The 11912-nt window shown below is 37.0% G+C and overlaps 1 protein-coding gene across 1 annotated transcript; it reads right to left on the bottom strand.

Moving 5' to 3' along the window:
- Positions 1–8019: 8019 nt before the first annotated feature.
- Positions 8020–10351, bottom strand: LOC110594395 (structural maintenance of chromosomes protein 2-like). Its single transcript, XM_021706044.1, has 2 exons — positions 10007–10351; positions 8020–8547 (listed from the first exon to the last, which is right to left on the bottom strand). Exons 1-2 carry the CDS (start codon positions 10121–10123, stop codon positions 8371–8373), a joined length of 294 nt encoding a protein of 97 aa, XP_021561719.1. The 5' UTR covers positions 10124–10351; the 3' UTR covers positions 8020–8370.
- Between the last annotated feature and the right edge of the window lie 1561 nt (positions 10352–11912).

Here is an 11912-nt window from a genome sequence, read left to right as displayed (position 1 = left end):
GTTCCCACACCTTATAGCAGCCCCAAAGACATTTCTAAAGACTCCCGGTCCAGAACGCCAGCCACCTAGCCTTTTTCCTATTTAACCCTCATGTACTGTCTGCTTAACATCACCTGGCCAGAATTAGCTAAAAGCAAAATCCCCTTACTACACAGGCCTAGGAATTGAGGCTCCCATTATCACCTACAATGACAACGCTACATATGAAAATTCTCAGAAAATAATTCATGTCACCCTCGGAGATGTAACTGGGAAGGCCTTCTGGTTTAATGACTGTAAACTTCAATTTAACAGCATCTCCATTTGCTGAAGCCTGTAACTTGTCTCTTACTATAACTGTATCTAAATCCACAGCCTATATGGCTCTAGCTAGTACTTGGCTTGTTTGTCATATAGGCCTTACGACCTGTATCATCGCTGAAATGTTAACCAATGAGGCTGCCCTGTGTGTAACTGTCCATGTGTTGCCTCAAATATATGCCTATAGCGGTCCTGAAGAATCTCTATTGTTAAGTCCCCCTGGTCTCCCAATAACTCGCCAAAAACATGCTGCCCCTTTTCTTTTACCAGCCTTAATTGGTTTAAGCATAGCACTTAGCACCACCACCTTAATTTGTGGAGAGTTCGGTTTGGTAAACTTTGCACAAGATATCAATTCTGATTTAAAATACATGCAATCTGCCATAGACCAGCTCCATGACCAAGTAGAATCCCTTGCAGAAGTTGTCCACCAAAATCGCAGAGGCCTAGATTTACTTTTCTTATCTCAAGGAGGACTTTGTGCTGCTCTGGGAGAATCCTGTTGTTTCTATGCCAACAAGTCAGGTATTATCAAGGATACCCTCCATAAAGTCAAGGAAAACATAGACTGATGAGAAAAGAAGCTAGATAATAATGTCTTGGTTCCACTCTCTGACTAGAACCCATGGTTAACAACTCTCATCACTAGTTTAGCAGGCCCTCTCGTCCTTCTCCTCCTCAGTTTACCTGTGGGGCCCTGTATACTCAATCAGTTTGTCTGTTTTGTCAAACAGTGCATCAGCTCTGTAAAACTCATGTATGTTAAAACTCACTATAACCCATTGTCAACAACTGATGAGTCAATGATTTAACTCATGCACAAGCAAAAGGAGGGAATGAAATGTCTGTAAAACCTATATGTCTGTATAACCTATAACTTGTAAAAGCTTACTTGATGTAAGTAACTAAATCTTCCATTTTAGTTGCATGTCTGCTGCCCAGATGCAGCCCTACTCCTGCATGTAACCAGACCGCATGTAACCAGAACTGCCCTTAGCCCCTGAGGTATAGCTTTTTCTTAGAAATCCCCTACACCATACATCCTGTTAAGTAAACAGCAGCTGGCCAACAGCCAAACTAAGCAAACATGTAGCTGTAGCTGCAAATTGTTCCATCCCAACCCTAACCCCTCCCTAAAATGTAAACTGTAATTGCAAAGCTGTGGGTTTTGCTTACAAAAGCTCCCTGCTTGCTTTGCTCGGGGTCGAGAGATTTCAGAGGCGTTAGCCTGTTCTTGGCCACTGGCTATTAAAGGACTAAAAAATCTGACATTTTGCATGTTGGCGATTACTTTCTTGCATTCTGATCATAACAATACAATTTCTATAAAAATCCCAGTAAGTATCTTGTAGACATAGTTAAGATTATTCTAAAACGTATATAGAAAGTCAACAATCTGGATTTCTAAATGAGTTTTGACAAAGAAGAATGTGAGGGGGACCCCCAAAAAACAGAATTAATTTCTGGGTTTAAATTTAAGTCTTTAATCCATCCTGAGTTAATTTTTGTATATGGTGAGAGGTAGGGTCCCAGTTTCATTCTTCTCATATGGCTAGCCAGTTTTTCCAGCACAGTTTATTGAATAGGGTGTCCTTTCCCCATTGTTTATTTTTGTCAGCTTTGTCAAAGGTCAGTTGGTTGTAGGTATATGACTTTATTTCTGGGGTCTCTATTCTGTTCCATTGATCTGTCTGTTCTTGTACCAGTACCACACTGTCTTAGTTACTATAGCCTTGTAGTATAATTTGAAGTCAGGAAGTGTGATGGCACACATTTGTTCAAGACTTATATAGCTACAGTAATCAAGATTGTGAGGTATTCTGATTCATTGGTAGGTCGATGGAACACAATAGAGAACTTAAAAATAGTCATTTTTGACAGGTGCAAAAGCAATTCAACACTTTCCTAGAAGAAAAAATAGCCTTTTCCACAAACTAAGTTGGAGTAATAGGATATCCATAGGGAAAGAAAAAGGTAAAACAAATAAAAAAGCCAGGTTGCCTCTGGTTCCCTTCCATATTGTTGATTGGAGCTAAGGCTCAGATTCTGTTGCTATAGACTGTAGCGTTGGGAATGCTGGTGTCCTGTTTTAACTTAATGACCTCTCTCAAAATGTTAGGACAACTAACAAAACCTTGGTGGGCTGGTACTTTGACATATCCCCTTTCGTTACATAAATGAGCAGTGTCCCAAAGGCAACAACAAAAGCAAGGACTGGCCTGTTGCTAGACCACTGTGTTGGGGCTCAGTAAGTAGTATTGTATAGAGGAAACTGAACTAATGCAATTGTGCCACTTACGAGAATTAGTCACTATGACCTGTGACAGAATGAGGTCTGGGATGGCAGGTAAAACACTTTGTCAGGTAATCAGCAGTGGCCACAGCTTGGGAGAAATTAAGGAAAGTGTTATGCTTCCAGGCCTCTGATACCCTATCCTGTAAAAACGGCTTAGTGACAGGCTAGTGTCCTAAACCTCCCATCCATCCAGATCTCTTAGATGTCCCCCCTACCAATGGGATAGAGGTTGGTTTGACTCAGTGTAGGGACCCAGTCTATTCCTATCCTTCTTGTACCTCTGCATGCCCCATCACCCTTGTTACTTGACCCAGATCTTTTGGCCTATCATCTAGTCCAGGAGTTCACACCTTAAACAAACTTGACATATCTGAAAACATAGTCCACAGGTATAGAAGGATCAGATGTCCCTGGCCAGTATATATGTTTATAGCAGTTACTAATTATTACACACACACACACACACACACACACACACACAGAGGACTATTATTCAGCCTTAAAAATAAGGAAATCCTGTCATTTGTAACATATATGAACCTAGAAGACATAATGACAAGGGAAATAAAAGAGGCCACAGACAGACAAATACTCCTTAATCTCTCATCTTGTGGAATCTAAAAAAGTCTAACTCAGAACCAGAGAGTAGAATGGTGGTTGCCAAGAGTTCAGGGGCAGGGGAAATGGAGAGATGTTTATAACAGAATATAAAGTATTAATTATGCATGATAAGTAAGTTCTGGAGCTCTACTGTAGAGTATGGTGACTATAGTTAATACCTCATTATATACTTAAAATTTGCTAGACCTTAAATATTCTCAACACACTAAAAAAGGTAACTTTGAGGTGATGTGCTAACTAGCTTGATTGTAGTAATCATTTCACAGTGTATAGAAATATCAAGACATCACATTGTACCCTATAAATATTATGATTTCCTGAGGTTCTACCTCTACAGGCCCCTGTTATTTGACCCAGATCTTTCCGCTTGTCATCCAGTAGAGGTAGGGAGGTCACTTCCCAAACAATGGCATGTCTGTTAACATTGCCCACCAAATGGAAGCATCAGATATCTTGGCATCACTAGAGGGATGCTAGCAGCCTTGTATTCTTTAGCCCTATCCCCCACCCATGTGAGATCCCAGAGAGGGTGCACCTTAGGGAAGTATTACTCCAAATAAGAGTTAGGGAGTCCTGTTTGGAGTACTGTGGCAGCCTGAATCACAAACTACCCACAGAATGTGCACTCTAAGGAGAAAAAGAAACAAAAAAGTTGAGTACTTAGGTCAAAAGTCAAAAACATTTGGAGATGTCTCAGAAAGGAGAACTATAGAAGTTTGTTATGTTACATCACCATATTAGAAGAGGATTTCAAGTTTTTGCTTTGCATTAGCTGTCAGCTGACTTGAAAATCCCAAAACCACCCCCACAATGAATCTTCAAATGGTTGAGGTTCTTCTTGAAGATAATATTCATGTGTTGTACATGCTGCTCATAAAGGCATATTTCTTAAATTTATTTTGTACAATAAATACAAATGTTCAAGTGGACAGTAAGGTAGTATATCATAGATTGTGGAGACCAAGTGCCAAGATTTGCATATGGACTCTGCTACTGTCTTATCACCCCAAGAAAGTTTCCTACCTTCTCTGTTCAATTCCGTTTCCTCAGTTACATAATACTGATAACAATATTTACCTTGCTGGTAAATACTTACTTGAGAAGTTGAGATTGGGATTTTGCTGGCACAGCCTAATCACGTCCACCTATCTCTCCACCAACTTCAGTGTTTCTTAACACATACTGCACTGGTGTAGTTCTCTTGTGTTCATACTGCCCTATTCAAATGTACTCACTAGTAGGATGTCTTGAGATCTTTTTTTCACTTGTGAAAGTTGGCTTTCCATCCTTTAACAGCTCTATTGACCTGCAGGGGATGGTGCATGGAAAAATCCATCATATTCTATGAGAGTGTGCTTGCTATCATGTTTCTTGGACAGTAAAGGACATTCCTTGGTCAGAGTAAAGTCTCATGGGGTATTCCAAAAGCATGACTTAAATTTCTCGAAAGGGTGATTATGGTATTCCTAGGATCCACAGATGACATATATTTGTCACGATCCAGGCAGCAAACTGTTACCATATTCCCTGTTAAAATACAGATTTTTTCTGTCTAGTCACTTTAGTTGTCATTCACCTGACCAGATGGCTAGATTTTGGCAACAACCTGAGTCAGCGAAAACGTAGAAAGATGTGGTGGGACGGCCGGCAACTCTGTCACCACTGTATGTGGTTTGGTCCATTAGGTGGAATACCCATGTTCTGTTTCAGCCAAAAGATGGCCATCTGTTAGCTAGATGACAGCTGCAACGCAGAGGACTTCATCTGCTTTTAGTTTTGCAGAGCCTTCAGTAAACCATATCACATTGTCACTACACATCTGCCTCTCAAGCTTCAGGTAATCAAGGGAATTAAAACATCCACTTTGGGTCACTTGGTACCTTCTGGTAAGCTTTGTTCATGGAGCCTACTGATCGCTTGGGATTCCAGCTATTCCTGTTAGTCCCTGCTCAATCTCAAGATATTAATTTCCAGCACATTCTGGAGTCCTTTTTGAGAACTATAAGTGAGAAACAGGGGTAAGAAATAGGTTGGTCCAAGGCCACCTGAACTACTGTCCTACAAGTGGTAGTTCAAATCAGTTTTTTTAAGTTAAACTGCAAACTACTTATCTATTTCACCAAGATTCTCTTTACCCCAATTCTATCCAGGCTCCGAACCTTTCTCTAGTAGGCCTAAACCTTTGCCTGTAAAGATTTGAAGAAAACACTAACAGCTTGAGAACACATCCATAGGATGACTCTAATCCCCCTTAAAGTGCTGCCTGAGAAAACTCAAGGTTGCTAGAAGTATTGTTTCTTCCAGCCAACACCTAAAAAGAGTCCCTGTGTCCCAGTCTCTGTGGGAGGATAAGAGCCACTTATCAAACCCGGATGGCATTCACATCAACCAACCTCCCTTTCCTGTTTACTTCCCTGACTCTGAGCCCCCACACTCTCTTCCCTATTAATTCATTCTCCTTTACATGAGATCAGGCATATTCAGTGTGGTATGGCCCTAGGTTCATTCTCCTTTAAAACACCCAGCCACATCAATATGAATCAAAGTTCAGTTCACTTTGAACTCAACTTAATTGCAACAGTATATTACTGACTAAAATCTGTCCTTGCTATTTTAACTGATATCCAGCTTTGTTTATCTTTGACATGTTTTGTATTTGCATAGTCCAGGGACCAATTACTCAGGATGAGATCATCTACCAAATCTTGGAATACCCTTCTATAGTTCTGAGATTTTTCCCTCACTTTCTGGAACCTGTGGTTATCCCAGACCTCATCCTTTGGTTCTTCATGCCAGAAAGACCATGGGCATTCTATTGCAGTCTTAGCTGTCCTATAGCTGCACCATAACTATAACTAGTACTTAGGTCAAAGATCAAACATTTGGAGACATCTCAGAAAGGAGAACTATAGAAGGGTCTGTTATGTTACATCACCATATTGGAAGAGAAAATTTCAAGTCTTTGCTTTGCATTAGCTATTAGCTTACTTGAAAATGTCAAAACCACCACCACAATTAATCTTCAAATGGTTGAGGTTCTTCTTGAAGAAAATATTCACATGTTGTACACACTGCTCATAAAGGCATATTTCTTAAATTTATTTTGTACAATAAATACAAATGTTCAAGCTGACAGTGAGGTAGTATATCATAGGTTGTGGAGACCAACTGCCAAAATTTGTATATGGACTCTGCTACCAACTGTCTTATCACCCCAGGAAAAGTTTCCTAACTTCTCTGTTCAATTCAGTTTCCTCAGTTACATAATGCTGATAACAACAATATTTACCTTACTGGTAAATACTTACTTTGAGGATTAAATATAAAAATACTAACATTTAATGCTCATGCAAGTAAGTATTAATTATCCTACAAGTATGAACTGTGTCTGATATACAAAAAGAGCTTGATAAATATTAGTTAACTCATTCTACTGTAGATGTGTGAAATAAATGTCTCCAGTCCCCTTAATGTCTTCCCTCTAAATAAAAAGAAAAAACAACATTACTCACAAAAGTTTAATATGTTTAAGGATTTTCAAAGAGCAAGATTATATGTAAGACAAAAATTGGTAAAGCATACAAGCAGAAAATTTGTAGGAGAAGAAATTAGTACATAATCCAAAATATTCAACCTCCCAAATTATTTTAAAAATGCTAAAACAGCAATAAAGTACCATTTTTTATTCCAGAAATATTAAAATTATCAGCCAGTACTGACTAGTCTGATACTATGTTATACTTTATTGGTGACAGTGTAAATTTTAGCAAACAGTTTGCAATACATCTGAAAGGAAACAAAAAACATATGTCTATTATCTGTGATACTGGACCTGGTGTAACTAAGCATTTACAGCATTTTCTCCTCTCCCGTAGTAGACAGAACTAATTCCAGATTCAATCCTTTCCAATGTATTCTATAATATCAAGATATTTTCTGACATCTCAGATACGTATGAAGGATAAGAAATGCCAAACCCAGGGCCAGGATGTACAACTATATATCATGGAAAGTATGACAATAACACTAAGAAACTGAGGCTCAAATATCAAGAAGTGATGTAGGGTCAAAATAACACATAGATCAGATGAGATCATGCTTTTAGAATGCAGTCTGGAGACACTGTCCTGGTGATGCACCTAGAGACACTAAGAACTACAGACAGTATTCTTATGGTGTCTATCAGTGCCATCTCTCAAGTTATGAAAGAATCTCATTCCTTCAACTGAAAAGTAGAAGACATAAATAATTATAATCATCATCAAACTTTTAAGTTATTTTGATAGAAAAGAAGGATCTATTTATTTGTATGTTTAGCAAACTTTGAAAAAATACATTTGATTTAGTCTGCTGGCTTCTACATTCTCACCCACCAATCAGCTGTTATTGACTGGATTAATAAAAGGCTGACAAAAGTCTGCAAATATTAGGAGACTTCAGAAACACTTGCAGCAGAGAGCACCATTCTATACACTTCCTCCTCAGTTTCTATTAAAATACTCATAAAGCTTAAAAAATTAAAGGTTGCAGAGACCAATCATTAAGAATACAGAAACATGATATTCAAGTATCATTAAAATGAGAAGTTTGTCAAGATCTGTTTCCTATCTAGTCTAAATCAGAGATTTGGAGTTGTATCCTCAAAGAACCAGCACAATGCATGAATAATAGCTTTCTATGTGTTCTCTTAGTTGGTCCAATGGAAAAATGTTTTATAATTTTTCCTTACATGAATCACTTTACTAGCAATAAAAGACACATTAATATTACCTTAGGAATTAAGCTAATTAAATGCCGGCTATCAGATACATATATCCTATAATGTAATTTTATCTGTTTCTTTGTATTTTTGCTTTTTTACAGAATTTACCATCAACCAGGTATCTCAGGATCCCTAATATATAAAAGACTTCCATAAGAAAAAACACTGATGATATGCATAAAATCACAACCACAATAATTGGACCATAATTACACTTAGAGATGAGGAATCTAAGCTCATTTATAAATGATTATATAAAGGATGAGAAAGTATGGGTTAAGTAACAAAATAACATTAATTTTTTTCATATAAACAAATTAGACATTCCAAGTTCTTAAAAGTTTATGCTTATAAAACAGGTCAGGTCAAGGTGAAGGAATAAATTAGTAGTTTAAACTTCCATATGCGTTCCTTTCGGCCCTTTTGCCTTGGATTTTGTTTCCTTTGGAATCTTTCCATTTTGACATTGAGTAAATCTAGCCACTGTAGAAACACCATCCACAAACTTGGTTTTGAAAAGAACATTTGCATTGTTGAACATACCTTCTTTTAGGGACACCACAATGAACTTAAGGGAAAAAGAAAAAAAAGCATTAAAAACTTTCTGTAACATTCTTAAAGAAGTTTACCCTTTTAGACTGAGGATAAAACTTGTTTGGAGATCACTTTTATTTTATTTATTTAAACAGTTATGATATTAGGCACCTAAATGAACGCTAGCTTTCTATATTGCATTGTAAAAGTTTCTTAATTTTACCTTGAGTGTTTTATTACTTAAGTTTACTATTTTCTGATAGTTTACTGCTTGCTGCTAACTTCTGTAGCTGGCATTCACTGTTTTGTTGCTAGCTCTAACTGCTGTAGTAAAATATTTTACCTTGTGCTATTTTAACTCATTCACAATCACTGATGCGAAATTGTATCATTCCAAATTCTGTTCCTGGTTGCTGCTGAGTGAATTTACATCTTTGCAAATTCTGTTTCTGAATAATATATATTTGGTTTATAATTTGAATAAAATACAAAGTATGGAATGTAGTCAGAGTGATGTCTGAGCCAAATATTGGATACGTCTGCAACTTTCAATTGCACTGTAAAAAAGGTGATAATTTAGAAACAACATTTCACTTGTGCTTAATGACTGAAGTTTGCAGCAAGCTGCTTCACATTTTTTTTATTTTCACCTGCAATCAATATCAGGAAAGTGTAAAATTTGCCGACTGTGAATGTGTTAATGACATCAAAGAAAATTTCAAGTTCCTGCAGCTCACCACTAGTCCAAATGAAATGTATGGATAATTTAAAAAGGTATCACTGCAATGATAATCTGCAAAAAAAAACCTGCTATAATAAATATACTACCTATAGTAACTGTGATGAATAGAGCTCCCAGAATTGCACAATGCAAAATATATGCACCCATATTTGGCAGCCCCAGTTCCTATAGTAATAGTACAATAAAACAAACTGTTCTTAGTTTCAAGAGGCTGTTCTCTCCTTTTTAGCCAAGAGAAATGAAAGTTCCCCATCAAGTGCCCCATGATTTTCTGATACCTGAGCTATATCCCTGAAACAGTTTTGATTGTGCACATTTATGGCAGCTAACTGGAGAAAAAAATTATGTTAACCCCAAATCAATTCTAAATTATGACAAAATTGAATTAACCCTCATGCTACAACCAACTTTTTTATTTTTTATTTTTCTTGAGTTGGAGTCTTACTCCGTTGCCCAGACTGGAGTGCAGTGGCCACTCCCAGCCACCGCAGCCTTGACCTGCTGGGCTCTGGCGATCCTTCCGCCTCAGCCTTCCAAGTAGTTGGAACAACCAACATTTTTAACGCCTGGCTCTTTTTTAAAGAGAGGACTGAACCCTTATACCCACCTGAACATAAATTTCTTTCTCAAACATAAAGACTTTAGTATTTTTCAATCCTAAATATCTTATTAACATGGACTACTACTAAAGAACAGTTTTAGAAAAACAAATACTCTAAACTATTACTGAGACATTTTTGTCTGTTCTTACCTGAGAATGTGTGAAATGAGTACGCAGCATCTGTCCAATATTCTGGGTATGAGAAAGATCCAAGGCTGCATCTACCTCATCAAGGATATAAATTGGAGCAGGTTTGAAGAGGAGCATGGACAGTATTAATGACAAAGCCACTAAAGACCTAAGAAAAGGTTAGTGGAAGAAAATTCATATAAATTTGAGTTTACCACTTATTACACACTGAAGCAAGTAAGTGATCCTGTTATTATGATGAATAGTGCAGTTTTAGCTGAAATAGAAAGTCATACTAAAGGAAGCTGAAGTCTTAAACTTCAAAACTTTTCTTGTATTAAAATAAACATTTTACTTTTTATTTTAGCTTTCCATTTTTCCTCTCTTTATAAGCATGCTACTTTCGTAAGATAAAGTAAATAGTCATGTTATGTTTGGCACCTGTTCTTAAGAAAAGATCATGTTAGTTTTAAGTGTTTTTTTTTTTTCCCTTTCCCAGTTGTTCATTGGTGCCTAGGTAGCAGATTAGTGAGGGGTATGTATTTATAGCTATTACCTTGCTAACAGTGTAACTAGTTTAGATGTTCTTTCAAACTTTCATTATGTTCACAACAACTTGAGTACAGACACACACACACACACACACACACACACACAGAGAGAGAAAATACAGTGTATATATTATATATTATGGAGGGAGAGGGGACATCATATTCAAGTAAAGTTGTATAGATTATGGTCCATCTCCCTAAACACTTCACAGTGTCAAAGGTCAAACAATCCTTATGTACCATTTGTAGTTAAACCTACTCCCAGATTCCAGTGCACTGTTTTCAGTATCCTTTTAGCTCACAATCCCATTACTAGAGCGGTTTCCATTCTATATCAAATGAAGAGTCAAAATAATTCTTATATTTTCCTTACAAAACATGTATTCATAAAAAAGCTTTATTGACTTTAATATGAAATGTTTATAATTACTTAACATGAAAATAAAAATTATAATAACACTTACAATATACTTATGCTCTAATTTAAAGTATCTCCTCACCTTATTGTACCAGAATAGTCAATTCAATACTTGCTACCTTCCAATAGGGCATTAACTGAGAAACACATAGGTGGGGAAAAAAATGTGTGCTTAAGTAGAGGAAAAACCATGATTTCTAGTAAAAGAAAGAAAGAAAGAAAAATGAAACAGTACAATAAAAATAAAGCATAGTGAGACTGTTATTCAACTCTACAGAGGGGAGCTAAGGTCATTCAAGTAACCTAAAGCTATTTTTCTTTGCTTTTCTGTGTTAAGTGCTGAACACACTGAATTTTTTTTTTTTTTTTATAAGCAATATTTTTTATTATGATATTGTGGGGTACAGTTAAGGGTTAGGTATACAAATATGCTTCGTTCAGGTACCCTTGTTGATAAGAGATGTCTCCCCGTCCCCAGACAGATATTTACTACCATTAATCCCATCTCCCTTCCCCCACCCCCATAGTTCCCCACAACTGTCAGTCATTTTCTTATGGTAGTGCATTGGATGATCAAGGTCCACTATATGAGTGAGAACATGTTATACTCAGATCTTTGTTTCTGTGAGTGGTCACTCAGTATTATAGACTCTAGTTCCATACAGGCTGCTGCGAAATTCATGATTTTGTTCTTTTTTATGGCTGCATAGTATTCCATCATGTATATGTACCACAGTTTTTAATCCAGTCCTCTTTGATAGAGAGCATGGTTGGTTCCATGTTCTTGCTATTGTGAACAATGCCGCGATAAACATTCGTGTGCAGGTATCTTTTTGATAGAGTGATTTGAGTTCTTCAGGGTATATTCCCAGGAGGGGGATTACAGGGTCATATGGGTGGTTGATATTTAGAGCTTTTAGGAATCGCCATACTGCTTTCCAAAGAGGTTGCACTAGTT

This window comes from Carlito syrichta, unplaced genomic scaffold, assembly GCF_000164805.1.
Source record: "Carlito syrichta isolate Samal-C Ts95f unplaced genomic scaffold, Tarsius_syrichta-2.0.1 Scaffold315086, whole genome shotgun sequence".
NCBI lineage: Eukaryota > Metazoa > Chordata > Mammalia > Primates > Tarsiidae > Carlito > Carlito syrichta.
Note: the sequence above shows the minus strand (reverse complement) of the source record. Positions and strands in the feature narration are given on the sequence as shown.